We start from the raw sequence: 16,728 nt of genomic DNA on the forward strand, positions 1-16,728 counted from the left end.
AAACTTCCTTCCAAGAGTTATGGAGGAGACATTGTTTGGACCCCCTCCCACCCACCACAATGCGATCGGAGAAGATCCTTCCAACCAACGAGACGCCCCCCACACAAACTCGGAATAGACGACCCCACGCAGAAGTTATCCCTCTCTTCATTCATGCTTTCATTGATGCCAAAAATTGGTCACTTGAAAGCTGATTGCCTGCAATGTGCTTACTCCAAGACAGCTGAACACAACCAATAACACCGACAGACAATGTCAGATCAGGACACCTCCAAACCAGCCATACAAGCGAGAGATCTATGGGCCATGGATTTCATGTTTAAATTTAAAAGAGAGGCCGACATCAAATAGGAAATCGTACCTGGGCACAAGACGAAGGAAGTACACCATTAGGATAAATCACTTGTTGCTAAATAAAAAATATCTCTAGCAATCCAGCTTTAAGTCTCCTTGGTACCGCATCCTCCAAACGCACAAACCGGTAGTACTGAAATACGCTTGAGCCTAAGCCAACGAGCGAGGCAGTGAGCAGCACCGAAACACAAATTACATGAATACCAATCTGAGCAGATACTCTGCTTATATCCACACAATTTCAAAGTCTCTATTCGATGGAGAAATTAAACTCAGCCACGATTGAACACATGGATACCGCCCCTCAGTTATTTGGGACCCGGAAGGGTATTTATGTATCGCACTCTGTTACCTGATGTTAACGGCAGATTATATAGAGGTTTTGAAAAGATTCTAAATCAAAGTTCATCCTTATAATTCAAGAATCCCGCAAGATGGTTTTGATGACTATCTCTTTTAATTCCCTCTAGCATCATATGAAACACCCGCGCGCAAATATCTACCACAAGAACTGATATTGAATAATTGAATCCAAAAGCACTGCCGTAACTCAACGGAACACCTTCTAGCTGTTTGATATGATAACAGCATATGGACCACCAAGACAACCTTCTTCGTTGAACAATTCGAACAGATGGGACAGATAAAGTAGTCAAATGTGATTGATCTGATGTTAGAATCCATAAATATCTTAACTAAATCAAGAAACCTCAATTGAAATTCCTTGGACCAATTGATCTAACCAATTATCTAGGAAAGGGAGAAAGAGTTGACAGGTCCAAAGGCAAAAGGAAAAAGCGGAGGCAGACCCACCGAAGAGGGGATTTTGTAATCCTTCACACCTGTTAAATTAATGTCCTTCCCTCATCCTTTACACTGGAACTGACAGATATGAAAATCGCTAAACCCAAAAATATTAGTAGGACGAGTCCAAAAGACGAAGAAGGAGACCTCCCATCTACTTAAAGGAGATCTGTGATTGAAAGACAATGCTTGTTTTCTTTATTGTCCTTGGCTGAAACTAAGCATCTTTTCATCATTTGATAGGAAGTTTTTCCAATAGCCTTATTGAAGGCAACTAATTGGGACTTTTATCATAACCTGCTGTTTTGGTTATTGCCGGATCTGGTGGCCATTCTTGGTTATGTTGGAAAAATGAAGAATAATTTGGCAACCTTTTTGTTACTGCTCACTCCCTATTGCAGTGTATTTTTCCGTGCTATTGAATGCTCCCCAATGGTGGGCTTTGGAATGTGGCAATGGTTATGGCCACAAGGAGCCTGTAAGTTCCTAAGAGACCTTGGAATGCAACCCTTGGAGCATCTAGTACGAAATAGAGATACCTAATACTATTGTTACAAGCAGGATGGCAACTTCAATTGTCTTCTTTCCAAGGAACGACAATAGACGGTCGGTACAGCATTTATGTAATGACCACTACTAAAAAACGTCATCCCAAGGAGATGAAACTCTCGACAAATCAATGAGTAATCATGATCTCCATGATCTTCGGTAGATGATGGCCTATATTACATGACGCCATTTGCAAAAACAAAGCAAAAGGTAATGCAAGGAATTTGAGTGCTATATCTTCTTTTGCGTCCGCCTAGCTTCTTCTAAGTTGCTGAGCTTAGTAAATGCTCTTGAGCTCTCCAACACGCTGATCTTTTCCTTCAAATGGATCCACTGCGATACTGAGTTCTACTATGACTTAGTGTACCAAATGTGGGGTCCTCCATATACACCTTAAAATGTGTATCTTGTCGCCGAGTGAAAGGAGGATATTGCTACCCAGTATTCTGCCAGCTAGCCATTTGGCCAATGCTTTTTGGTGGGTTTCAGACACGAACAACCTCAAGATGTCTCAGAGCTCCTATCACTTACCTCGTTTGGCCATCAGTTGTGGATGGTAGGCTTTTGCTCCTTAATACTGTTCACCTGTCGAATAGTCCTCCAAAATGGCTAGGAATCCTTTCCTATCAGAATGATGCTTGGGACCCATGCAGCGGACATTCTCCACCACAAATTCTGCTGCTATGAACGCTTGTACGGGTGTCTTAAGGGATAAATGAGCATATTGCTAGCCTGAGACCCCACCATGTCAACACTACAGTATTAACTATGTAGCTTCTGTTTTGGGAGCCATAATGAAAGTCCATAGTATTCTCCCAAACTTTCTGGTAGGGCCAGAGACTGTAGTAATTCTCTGTGTGCCATTTGTCAGGACTTGCTCGCTGGCTAGATGATCACACTTTCTACCACTCTTCTCATCTTTCCTCATCCTTCCAGTAATTCCGCAGCGTAATCGACTTAGTTTTTGAACTCTGATGCCTCTATGGCACTCCTGAACTCGTTGTAGCGTGTGTGATGTGATGGAAGACTTCGGATATAACTTTCACTTTTTTTCCCTTGATAGACGTCTCTCTCACACGAGTGCGGGTGGCTTGTTCCCTCTGATAAACATCTTTCTTTGATTTTCCTTAGTCCTCATCTGAATGCTTTCCTCTTTGATGGGCTCCCATCTATCAGTATGTACATATAAGCTCCCTTTGGAGCTTCCGCAATTTCATACAGGTGATAAGCATCCTGAGCTGCCTTAATTCACTCTAGTCCCGGTCAGGGTACAGGGCATCTCATTAAATAATCACGATCCGCAGCTTGGACAACTCCTATACTTCGGTGCTCCTCTGTGACCATCTCTGCAATGCTAACAGACTTTAGCTCCTTTGTCAGTGTAGACCATCTGACCAATAAAATGCTGGTGCCCATAAGTAAGGTCTCCACTTCTGGATGGTGACAATAGCCGTCAGCTCTCTCTCATAACAGACTTACTAGTCGGAGCCCGCTGACTGGACAGTATACCTGAATATACAGATCTTGGCATTGTTCGATGCTATCACACATGCTCCAATCCATAGCATGAAGCATCTGTCCTCATCCACAACACCTGGCTTGAAGTCCGGCAGAGCACAGCATCGGCACTCACTGTCGTGCGAATGGCCTTCTTCAGTTTCTCTCAAAGGACCTTGAATCTTTCACCCCATTAAAAGTTGTCCATTTCCTTCAACTGCGTCTGTCATGGTCACCGCTATGGTGCTTGTTTCCTCCTCAGATGAATCCTCCTTAGTAGCCTAAATAGCCCAAAAAGTGACCCTTTGAGCCCCATTCAAGGCCTCTTGGGTTGAGGTCATGGCAATCTGCCTCAATCTTAGAACTGGGATCCTTGCATACCTTCAGCACCTCCCTTTCTAGGTTCACATGTCACCCAGGGTAATCCACCACGTGCCTGACGCGATAGTCACACTGCTGAAGTTGGCTTCAGTTTTGATGCATCCTCAGCCCACCCCCACCACTCTCAGGGTATCTCCTCAGTCCTGCTATAGATTAGAAGTCATTCAAAAAATACTAACAGAAACCTGCGAGGTGTGGTTGCAAGATCCGGTTATCAGAGGCCTGGAATGTCGGCAGGTCGCTGTTGGTGAGGGCCAAAAGGCAAATCACCCAGAAACCGTAATGACCCTACATGAGTCCTAAGGCTGTCTTTCGGCAATCTTCCTTCCTCATCCTATCTGGTGCTAGCCTGAACTTCAGATCAGACTGGTGAACAAGGCTGCTACCATGAGCATGGCACCCACCACTTAACTCGTCAATAACAGGAATAGTAAACAGTGTATCGAGGCACAGCCTCTCCTTGATTGAGAGCTCATAGTCTAACAGAAAACCTCCAAACTCCTATCCTTCTTCTTACCAATGCAAAACTGGACTAGAATGAAACAGGTACACTGGGCCGATGATCCTCCTCTCAGCACTGTCTCCTCAGCAGCGCTTCTCAATCTCATATTTTCCACTCGCTCCTGAGAGTATCCTGTAAGTAATAGGCCTACACACTGATCAGAGATACACTCCAATCTTTCCAGGATAATCTCGATGCTCCTGCTCCTCTGTCAGGTGGTTAGTTTCCCACCGGAGGTTGGAACACCATTCCTCGAATTCCTGCAATGACGGCTGAACAACGTGGGAATGAGTTACTCCTCCCCTCATCCTGCGTCCTCCAGGCTCAAAAGTGCAGCTCGACAAGGAAATCCTCCTCCTTCACTCTCTAATGGATATTTTGATTTTCGCCTAAGTTTGATCCTAATGGCCTGAAGTGGACACTTCCAGTCAATGGACATCCTATGGGCTTCCCCACTGTTTAGCTTCACCCTCTTCCCCTCCCAACAATCAACTCCGATCACCATTCGGATTCCCCCAGTTCACGCTAGGTTTCACCAAAGCGGTCGTGTAGCCACTTCGAATGCCCAGCAATGACATCCGTGCTATCCCACATTTCAGGCGGTAGGAAGTCCTACTTACCACCCTGATCTCTCCTGTAGCCTCATCCCACGCCCATTCGCAAGATCCCAAGCTGCTTGACTCAGATCTTTTCCTGTCCCAAGATCACCACCCCATAACTTGCCTGTCTCAGTTAGGCTCCATCCCTATATTTCCTCCGACCACTGAGTGGGATTATGAAAATGTGGGTTGCACCCACCTGTCAATCAGGATCCACTACCTCCCCCAGAGAATCTTTCGCCCATTCCCTCATTATGTGGGCTCGAAAATCTCGCTCCGAGGCTCCGTCCTCGCTCGCTTATCTTATCGGCGAGGGAGTTTTAACGAACTAAGTTCCGAGGTAAATTTTTGGAAGGCCAGATGGTTTGTAGATAAGACACTACCCTAGAGATTTCGCCCTCATTTTTGAGGACTTTATGATCTGAGTTCTGGTTTTCCTATAGGCGCAAGCCCCTATAGTAATTACCCTCTCAATCAGAGAGAGAACTTTGATTAAGGCTAGTCTAATCAGATACGCTAGAATATACGTGTTATCTGGCATATAGTAGCAGCATGGGGTTATTTGGTGAAATAATTTGGATTGGGTTTAGTTGGATTTGGTTTGGAAAGTTGGAAATGGATTTGGAAAGTTTGATATATTAGAAAAAGTAAAATTTCACCATCTTCACTTAAAGCTGGATGGTGGCGGGAATGGATGATGGACCCGATCAGATCCATGGTTCGTCGTCCGCGGCATCATGCCCTGGTCTACTTAGTCAGAGGAGGTAGTCGAGCCAACCTGACAGAAGGATCCTTGTCGGCGGCAGCAGTGGTTGCTTCGGTTTCCAAGGGCCTTGTAGACCGGGTGAATGTTTTGTCTCTAAGGGGACAATTTGAATCCACCTTAGCTAACAGAGGGCTTTGTGCCCTCATCGATCATATCCTATTGATTCATATCTCAAGGATTTAACGCCATAAGGAGCGATAAGCTCTGGCCATAACCGTTATCTGTGTGCCATTTGGCGGCAAAACACTCGGTTCAGAGGGCCCGGTCGTCATAACCGTTTACCTGCGATGGCCATGGCGGCGAAACTGCCGGTTAGAGGACACGTACCACGTCCTTACTGGCAATAGATTGTTTGAGAATGGATCCTAGTGAATATTTTCGACTAGGCATTTGCTCTTTGTGAGCTAGAGTATTTTGATTTGATCCACCCTGACAAACTGTTGCGGAGGGTGATGGATTTTTGCTTTAAAGTACGGATGGATATTTCAATTTAATATTTTTGTTTTGGGAATTTTTTGAGTTTTTTGGAATTTTGGATGTTTTGAGATTATTTTATGGTATGGGTGGTAGCTTTGGAACTTTGGTTGGATTTGGAGCATTGAAAAATTTGGGAAACCCCTCGGTTGAGATCTGCATTCAACACGGCCTATCATCGGGGTGTTTGGAGGTCATTTCTTTTATGGATCGAACACTTGTCAACTCTGTCTGGGTCCGTCGACAGAGGATGGGTTTCGTAGGTCTTTGCCCTTTGATAATTGTAATTCTCTTGAGTTAAGTAGGCTCTTGAGGACCTGAATATGAAGTTTACAAATATATTTTGTGTATTGTTTGAAGAGTTCGAACACCTTGTCGACTCATTTTATCCGTTTATATGGTAGGATCGGGTTGAATCCGAACAAGAATTCATGTCAGCACCGCCGCAGCATCCTAGACGTACGTGCTGTACCAATAACACGCTCTGCCTGGGGCCCTTGCGGCGTTTATGATGCATTTTACCCACTTTTTAGTGTCACTAGTGGTATACAGAATTGACGAGGCAGCGTGCGTGTGTTGTGTGCTGTGTAGTAGGACGCCTTCGTGTCGTGCTGTGTTACGAATGTTGCAGATTCGTGTTGTTTTTGTGTGTGTTGGGTTATTTGCTCGTAGCCAGCTATCTGCGAATAGACTTTCTCCTCGCTATCGTACAGGTAGTACTGCTCGATGCACTATTTGTTGTTTTCGTTTTGCGGGTCAATAGTTGCCGACTATACTAATTCTCTGCCTGTCGTAGGAGCTCGCACTTGTTGTATTCTCCATGCATTTTGTTATGATCTTTGATCTTTTCAGTACATCCGTAACTGCTACATTTAGGTAGGTAGATGTCTTCATTTATAGGCTGAAATTAACTTCAGGATACTGCATTTACTGAAGTCCTTTTACATCTACCCATAAGTGGCATATTATACATACATCCTAATTTGTAAAGAGAATGTATGTATTGCAGATCTTTAGCATTTGCTCACAGATATCGAGTTGAATGTATGATGGGCCTCCTTTAGCAGCTCGTAGGATTTGGTATTTATCGTAGCCCTTTTATATTTTGCTTGTGAATATCATGTTTGGCATACAACGGATCTTCTACGATAACTCGTAGGAGCCTACATCCACTGCATATCTTCAATCTTTGCTTGCAGTGGATCAATGTATTTCATAACCACTGATTGCAAATGTGTTGTAGCATTTATTATTCATCGTTGATTTTCATCGCTGCACATGCATATGTTCGTTACAATTGGTGTATTTGCTTATGCATTCTTCAAATCTTCTAACAATTGTTGCATGTATCCTCAAGATACTACAAGCTTCTGTCAAGTTCATTATTGTGGATGGAAGATTTGCACTTTTGTTGGAGTAGCTTTTAGGGGTCAACTACAACACCCATTGGAGCTTTTATATGATAACCATTCAATTGAGATGATGATTCCTACATATTTGATTTTGTGAATGATCTCGTAGGCTTTAATAGCTCCCATATCATAACATCACAATCTCCTTGTTATTTACAACCAAATTCCCACTTGTGAGTTCTTGGCCTTTAAAGTTGATTTATAGCCAGTGTAAGGAACTTGATAGTATCCTCAATGTCTTTATTCTAATCCACATGACTCTCACAAGTGTAAGGGACTCATTGCATAAATTCTTATTTGAATGCATGACATTGTTTTGAATACATTTAAATGATCGAAGGGGCTACTTGTTTGAAGATCTTTGTATTGTTGCTAGTCGACATTTACATGAGGACCCTTGATCTTTATGAGAAACTTCATTTTATTGATCGTTGTCATTTGTTGGAGTCTAATGTTTATTTTCACTTGAGAAACATCGACTGTGTGCGAGCTTCTGTACTCATCACAATTTTGTTCAAGTAATTTGAGTTTGAATGTTTAATATCAAGTCCAATGTGGTTCATGTCAAATTCAGGTTTGAGCTCAGTTCAAATCAAATATGATCCACTGCCAAGTTTGAGTATATTGTAATTTCTTTGAGTTCAAAATTTGCATGAGTGTTCAAATTCAAGTCTTATATTTTCCAAGTCTTCTTCGAGTTCTCTTGCCTATAGTCAAAGTTTGAGTTCTTGTAGTCATTTTTGTATGTCCAAGTCTTTATTCAAATTCAGTTCAAGTGCAGCTCAATTTCAAGTTCTAGTCCAAATACAGTTTAGGCTTAAGAAGAGCCTCCCCCCTTCATTCGAGTCCCCTGCTATTCTTGCAAGTTCAAGTTCTTTATCATTTGCACATTTTTTATTGGATTCAAGTTTATTTAAGTCACTTAGATATTGTTCAAAGGTCCAAGTATAAGTCCTTCATCGTTCTTGCATGTATTCGAGTGCAATCAAGTCCAAGTCCCAAACTGTTCTCTTGAGTTCAAACGAGATCCAAATGTAGCATTGCGTTCACCCGAAATTTTGACAACCTTCCGGCGTCTCCCCCGTTTAGGGGAAAACTACGGAAAACTGGGTCTTTCCCACCACGCTAAGAAAAGCGTGTATAGGCGAGGTTTCCATGGCGTACGAACTTCGAAGAAGGAATTTGGGTGATTACCCGCTTCGTCGCAAGCGTCGTGACGCACTCCCTCCCACCTCGCTAAGAAAAGCGTGTATAGGTGGTCGTTTTGTCTCGACGAATGTGTTGAAACGGGTTCTCGGAGTTTTAGGGTTTAGGAGTTTATACCTTCCGGGTCGGCGACGGATGCTCGTGGATCGAGAGCAATAATCAATTATAATCAACTAAAATTAATTATAGTTAGTAATTACTAACTACAATTAATTATAATAAATTATAATCAATGAGAATATATTGCATATATTTATTTAGAATTAATTATAAATATTTATAACTAATTCTAATTAATTATAGTTAAATAATAACTAATTATAGCTATAGTTATCTTTAACATAACAAATCGTAATTAATATTAATTATAATTAACCATAAATAATTATAACTAATACTAATTGACTTTAACTAATGAGTAATTAATTATAACCAATATAAATTAGCTATAATTAATTAGTCTAGATAGAGAGTGACTACATAAATCAAAATGGAAAGTGCTCGGGCAAATAACTAGGGCAGAGGACCTGGGCTCGGGTTCTTGTAGTTCGGACACAATGAAGGCTCTATCAAAGCCTTCGGTTAGAGCTTGGCGAGATAAGGAAGAGCTCGGCACTAAAGGGCTGCAGGTATAGGGAAGTGATTTTGGGATTCGGCTCCAGCAAGTGTCGGGTATGAGGGGATATGGAGAATCGGTCAAGGTAAGGAGAAAGTCTCTATCTCTCTGTCTCTCTCTCAATTTCTCTCTCTCTTTCTCTCTGTGTTGGCCGACGGGAGAGATGGATTGGCGTCGGTTATAAGAGGCGAGGAGGTGGAGAGGGTAAATCGGCAGCTGGGTGGAGATCGGAGGAGGGAGGAGGAAGGAATCGAGTTGGAGAGCTCTGATCGGGGTTCAGCTTTGGTGTCGGCACAGGGAGAATGGCTCGGCCGACTGGAGGTTCGGCACAGAGAAGGCGATCGGGAGAGCTCCGTGTGAGGAGTGTCGTGGAAGTCGTCGGGATCGGGAGGAAGAGCTGCAGCGATCGTGGATTTTGGGTGGAGAAGCAGAGAGCGAGAGAGGAAGAAGTCGAGCGTGGAAGGAGCCGTGGGAAGAGCGGGGACTTCGGTCACATTTTATAGAGGCGAAGGGGGTAACGATCGGGGCTGGTGTCGTAGGTTTCACGCAGAAATCCCGGGATGAGATGCGAGCACAACGGGATTTGCGGGATTTGATCGTAGATCAGAGCAGCTCGCAGGATTTCGGGGATCCTTCGACAGCCCGAGGTGCGGGATTTAAGGGATACGAGGTTTGTTCTGTTTTTTTTTTTTTTTTGGTGCTTTACACAGAGGTTAACAATGATATACAAATGCTTTTGCTATTTTGATTAATATAAAATAAAATTAGCAGCCCTGGTAGTTAATTAGAAGATAAAAAAGATACAATTTTTCCTATTTGGATTTTGGAGCATCATAGTTAGGCTACATACATAATCAAGCTGATCATACTCTGTTTGTCAAGAAATCTCATTTTGGGAAAATTGCTATATTGATAGTGTATGTCAATGATATTATTCCATCTGGGAATGGTGGAAGAATTACAGAATTTAAAGAAGTATTTGATAGAAGAGTTTGAAGTTAAAGATCTTAAAAATCTTAAATATTTTCTTGGAATAGAAGTGGCTAGATCAAGAAAGAGTTTTGTTGCTTCTCAAAAGAAATCTATTCTGGATCTTCTTAAGAAGGCTAGTATGCGATGGAAACCTATTGATACTCCTATAAATAGTCAAAGGAAACTTGACATCGAAAAAGAAAGTACACATGTAGATAGTGGGAGATATCAGAGACATGTTAAACGTCTAATCTATCTTTCACACACTTCGCCAGATATTGATTATGCAGTGAGTATTGTTAAGTCAATTCATGCACAATCCTACAAAGGAATGCATCTAAGCAGTCTACAGGATTCTTAGATACTTGAAGATGACACCCAGAAAAGTCCTATTCTTCAGAAAAATAGAGAATCGTGACACTGAAGAATCGTGACACTGAAGTGTATTCATATGCAAATTGGATAGGAAATATCATTGACAAACAGTGAATTTCTGGGTACTACTCTTTTTTCTAGGATAATTTTGTTACATTGAGTAAGAAGCAATCAGTGGTAGCAACAAATAGTGCAAAAGCCAAGTATAGAGCACTGGCACATAGAATTTGTGAAGGGATTTGAATAAAAAGGATTCTTAGTGAAGTATGAAAAATGAGTTCATTTCTTATTACAATGATGTGTGATAATCAGGCAACTATCAACATAGCTAACAATCTAATGCACCATGACAAAACTAAGCACATTAAAATTGATAGACACTTCATCACAGAGAAGGTGACTAGAGAGTCTGTTAAATTAGAATAAATCCCTACAAAACAACAAACTGCAGACATCATAATCAAAACTCTACCTAGACCTAACTTTGAAGACTTAATTTGCAAACTTGGATTATAAAGAAAAGGACCAAAATCATCGCTTAACTTTTTAAGGACTAAAATGATCCCTTATTATATTAAGGGACTATTTTAATCACTTAACTCTTTAAAATGTGATCATTTTGATCCCAATGTTATAATTAATGGAAAAAATAATATCATGCCGAATGGTGGGGAGATGGCAGAAGGCTATAATAGGAATAACAAAATTAAGCAAAATAAAAAACAAAGAACTATGAACAAAGCTGCCTTGCATCGAAAACCCAGCAACGAAGCTTTGAACTCTCCAGCGAATTGAACCCTCAGGTTCAATCACCAGATTCCAACCTCAGCGTCAAATCCCAGCATTAATATTGCAGTGCAGTCGAACCACAGTGTCGATCCCGCAGCGCATTTATACCCTAGCGTCAATCCCGCACCGTAGTCCAATCCAAACATTGATCCCGCAAGGGCGTCGAATCCCTGCCTAGATCCTACATCGATCATAACTTTAAATTATAGTTTTCATAAAAATATTGTTAAAATTTCATTTTAGTCACAAACCTACCATTCATGATGGCTATGGGTTTGGAGCACCTAATAAAGGTGATAAAATCATATTAGATTTTTCTTTACCTTATAATTTTGTAATTGCTAATATCTTATTTAAAAAAATAGATGAACATCTCATCACTTATAAGAGTGGATATAGTAAAACTCAAATTAATTATTTTCTTATAAAAAAAATAGAACTTTTAGATTGTAAAGATTGTAAAGTTATTTCGTGTGAAAGCTTATGTATCCAACATCTCTTATTAGTTTTGGACTTTAAGATGAATGGGCAGAAAATAAAAAAAATAAAGTAAAATGTTGTTCTAAAATTAGATGGGGGTATTTAAAAATATTTTTTTAGAGCAATATTCTACATCTTAAGATTTTTTTGTGCATGAGGAAGCTAATGTTATGTGGGAAAAAATAGCTAGTGATATTAAGAATGTTGCAAAAGATGTCCTTGGAGTATCAAAAAGAAAATCTCATAATAGTAAAAATAGTTGGTGTTGGAATCAAAATATGTAAGAAAAGATAAAAAATAAAAAGATTTGTTATAAAAATTAGTTTAGATGTAAAAATTCTAAAAATTCATGAAGATAAAAAGAGGTCCATAAGGAATCTAAGAAAGCAATATACGATGCAAAAATTTTAGCTTTTAATGATTCATATAATAGATTATATACTAAGGAGGGCAAAAATATATGTATAAGTTACTCAAACAAAAAGATTTGAGTAGTAAAGATTTAGTTCAAGTGAAGTATATTAAGAATGATGATAAAAAAGAGTTTTTATTAGAACATGATATTCAACAAAGGTGGATGAGATATTTTGCTAAATTTTTCAATGAAGATTGCGAGAATGCGATTGATTTTAATGATCTTAGCATCCTAAATGAAAATAAAGATTTTATGAAGAAGTATAAAGAGAATAAGGAGGATCTACATATGAAATTTATTGATTTAGAGAAAGCATATGATAAAGTTCCAAGAAAAGTGCCATGGAGAGTTCTAGAAAAAAAAGGGGTTAATAATGCTTATATTCAAGTCATTAAGGATATGTCTGCACGAACTGCTACTTGTGTTCAAATACAAGGTGGTTTGACCAAGTATTTTCCTATTTTAGTTGGTTTACATCAAGGATCAGCCTTAAGCCCATATCTTTTTGCTTTAGTCATGGTTGTTCTCACTAGATATTTGTAAGAGGTTGTATCCTGATGTATGTTTTTTGCTGATGATATTTTTCTTGTTGATAAGACTATAGAGGGAGTTGAAGGAAAACTTGAATTATGGAGGTCAACCTTAGAGTCTAAAGGCTTTCATTTGAATAGATTTAAAACTGAATATATGAGGTGTAATTTTAGTAATAATAGATCTAATTGGAGGATTATGACTTTGGGCGATTAAGTCATTAATAAGAGTATAAGTTTTAGTTATCTTTGGTCTATTTTTTAGAGTGATGTTAAAATAGATGGGAATATTATTAGTAGAATTCAACTTAGATGGTTGAAGTGGAGGAATGCATCGGGCTTGTTGTGTGATAAAAAAGTCCCTCTCAAACTTAAGGGAAAATTCTATAAGATGGTGGTGAGACATGCAATGATTTATGGTGTAGAATGTTGGTCATTAAAAGAGAAGCATAATATTAAGTTAAGTATTGCAGATATAAGGATGCTCAAGTGGATGAGTGACTTTACTCTTAGATACAAGATATGAAATGAGCGTATACGTGAAAATGTTAGAGCAACTCCAATGGAAGATAAGATTAGAGAGAGTCACCTTAAATTTTTTGGTCACATAAAACGACGATCCTCCAATGATCGAGTTAGGAAAGTAGATCTATTAGATTTGACTAATATTAAGAAAAGTATAGATAGATATAAAAAGACTTGGTTAGAAAATATTAGAAATGACCTTTCTTTATTAGATTTAAAATGATAATTTGACTCATAACAAGACACAATGGAGAAAAAGGATTCATGTAGCCGACCCCACATAACAGGATAAAGGCTTGATGTTGTTGTTGCATAATTTATAAAATATGACTAAAATTTTTAAAATTATAAATAAAAATACTATTAATTTTTCTTATTAAACAAATAATTAATAAAATTATCTTTAATCAAATCTGATTGAAAAAATTCAACTATAGCTAACAAATGGGATGAACAATATATCTAATAAATAGAGGGAATGGTAATTCGCTTGAAAACTTATAATTACTTTGAAAATTATATTTGATAAATAGTTTAATTTAAAAATATCTAAAATATTCCTAATTTTAACGCCATTAAATCTAGCATCCATTAGTTTGGATGATAGGACCAAAATGATCTAAAAAGTTGAGGGACCAAAATAGTCCCTCAAGATAATTGGAGATTATTTTGATCATTGCTAAAGAATTAAGAAACCATTTTGATCATTTTCTCTTGGATTATATGATATATATTCTCTAGCTTGAGGGAGAGTAGTAAATATTTGAAAGTCAAAGTTAGATAATTTATTTTAAGAAAGTACCTTAAGGAATAAAAGGAGAGATTGATTATGATCTTTTCCTATGATTTTGTTTCCTAATTTTAGAAAAAATTAAGATAGTTATTTCCTTTATTAAACATGTGTGTGTGTGTCTGTGTGTGTGTAGATGTAGTATCATTTTTTAATAAGAATAATAACTTAAGAAATTCTTCACCTTTAAATATGGTAATAATGCAGTGACCTAATTCCAGAGGAAGTAATCTCCTTATATTAGCATGAGACTTGTATTTCTTAATTTGCACAATTAGTGGTCTTTAATATGCAAATTCAAGTTATCCTGTGTCATCAATGTGTATAATATCATTCTAATTGTATTGGAAACCCTACCCTATAACATCCAGCAATAAATTAGCATAGAGCTTATGCTTGCATCATCATATGAAGTAATTATATCGTATATTAATTGAGTTAATAAAGATTTAATTAATGATGCAATTTAAATAAAACAGTGTAGGTTATAAGATTCAAAATAAATATATTTGCAATAAAAAATTAAATTGACAGTGAAGTAAGATAAAGGTTAGTATAAAATTTAATGTAATAGAAAACTAAAATTTACAAAAGGTCAATATAGTCATTAGCTTAGATAATATTCTTACTAGATCTCATTGATTAGGAAAGAGGATGTCTCAATACCATGCTTTTGCAATTTCAAATATAGCCCTTAATTATCAAGCACACTAAGGTTGAGAAGTGCAATGAGATACATGATAGCATGTCAAAAACTCAATCCAATATATATGGCATGCAAATGGGCCAAGACCTCACAACTATATCACTTAGCTAAATGCACCCTAATTAGGAAATGACTTCTTTTGAAACTAAGCCAAGACACAAGCAACCCTCAAATGTTCCAAGGCCTCATTAAGTAATGCAATTCAAGATCCAATATACAAAGAGCTCAAAATCTTCTCATTTCTTCAATATGCATATTATAGAACATCAATGTACAAGTACTTTAAGCTCAAATCAGATGTTTATTTGACTGTTCTTTATATATATATATATATGAATCTTGGGTTCTTCTTTATTGAATTAGTTTTGATGTCGATATATATACACACACATATATCAGACGTATACATATGAATATAAGAGGAATAGATGATCATGTAATCGTTTCCAGATGTTATATAATAAAAAAACAACGGTCGTACAAGATGTAAATATGAAAGCACAAAATGTATTAAGAAACTATAGAAAACAACCAAAAATAAATGCTTCTCTAAGACTGTGATGGAAGAAGCATATTCAACATACTTAAATTAATATGAAAAAATCAATTTATATCAAATTGTGATTGAAGTCCATTTTATCAAACTTAGCAGCCATAAAAGTGGCTTCTCTCGGATAGACAGTTACCTCTTCTCCATCTCCTAAAGAAGAAAAAGTATATTCATCATCAGCAAGATTCCCAATTAGTGCGGAATCATCAACTTCTCCTAAAACATCCTGGCCAAAAAATGCATATTGTGAAGCATCAAAACGAGGATCTTTACCTGCAGAAAATTAGACAGTAAATTTTGGCAGATTAGAACCAATATTAACGTGAAGAATTTTTTGGATTCCAAACCATGCTTAAGCTATTTGTGTAACACTACAGGAAACTAAAAGTAGAAGAGCCTGTTAATAAACATGGACGTAAAATTGACTTGGCACCATAATAAGATCAAATGGTCAGAACTCAGATGCACGCATATCAGCAAATTATTTAAATTTAGCAAAAAAGAAGCACTTTGCAAGTCTGATGGCATCCCACCACAATACATCACATAAGAAACAAAAAAAGGCAGAAATAACAGCATCCAGTGCAAACTCATGATAACTACCAACTCCGCAGAGCAATAGCCACAAATGCACTCCCCAGCTAATCAAGGAACCCATTAAATTCGTATCCACTATCAGCACAGCAGCTCGATGACCAAGCCATACCAGAAACAAGTTTCAAAGAAACAGAGCAGCTAAAACAAGAAATTACAGATCAGAACAAGCATAAGAGACGAACTAACCTGGGGCTGCATCACCAAACTCCTTGAGATCCCCATCGTGGTTAGGGCTTCCGAAAACCCCACCCACCCCGTCAACTCTTCTCATCTAAACCCCTCTCCCACCAACTCCACCGCCGCTTAGCTTAAACAGTAACAGTCAAATCACCAAAAAAAGTAAAATACAGCGATGTTACGAGCTCAGCGGCGCTCTTCCGATTTTAGGGCCGAGAGCATCCTGCACTTGAGCTCTGAGAGCCGCGTACACAGAACATACTGCCTAGAAAGAGAGATGCACAAAACGCTCGTCTCACTCGCCGATTTCCCGTATGGAGTACAGAGAAACGCAGAAGGATTCAAGAGCCGGAGATCGGAGGATTTATTGCCGGTAAGAGGAGAGAGATGGAAAGAGATCATTGCAAAACAAAGAGAAAGTTTGCTTCTTTTTATCTTCTCTCTCTCTCTTCCATTGTAGCTTTTATAACCATTGTAGCTTTTATAACCATCTCTTCCATTGTGTAGCTTTTCTAACCATCTCACCGATCAGCACGTAGAGAAGTTTTTCCTTCTAAGAAATTTATCATGCTCGTTAATTCATAATCTTAAATAAAATTATTATTCATAAAAATAGACAGAAATATTTTGGGATTATTTAAATTGCTGAAAAAAAAAATGAA

The 16,728-nt window shown here is 38.4% G+C and overlaps 1 protein-coding gene across 2 annotated transcripts in view; it reads right to left on the minus strand.

Moving 5' to 3' along the window:
* LOC110103391 (protein PAT1 homolog 2) overlaps nt 1-16,588 on the minus strand; it is a 26,003-nt gene extending 9,415 nt beyond the window's left edge. The window contains exons 1-2 of one of the 2 annotated variants that reach the window (XM_028698186.1): nt 16,076-16,588; nt 15,429-15,565 (exon numbers count right to left, since the gene is read on the minus strand). In XM_028698186.1, coding sequence (XP_028554019.1) covers nt 15,429-15,565; nt 16,076-16,160 — 222 coding nt within the window. In that variant the 5' untranslated portion in view covers nt 16,161-16,588. The remainder of the gene's footprint in view (nt 1-15,428; nt 15,566-16,075) is intronic. The other variant, XM_020832083.2, reaches the window with a different exon arrangement.
* Between the last annotated feature and the right edge of the window lie 140 nt (nt 16,589-16,728).

This window comes from Dendrobium catenatum, unplaced genomic scaffold, assembly GCF_001605985.2.
Source record: "Dendrobium catenatum unplaced genomic scaffold, ASM160598v2 fragScaff_scaffold_1056, whole genome shotgun sequence".
Lineage (NCBI taxonomy): Eukaryota > Viridiplantae > Streptophyta > Magnoliopsida > Asparagales > Orchidaceae > Dendrobium > Dendrobium catenatum.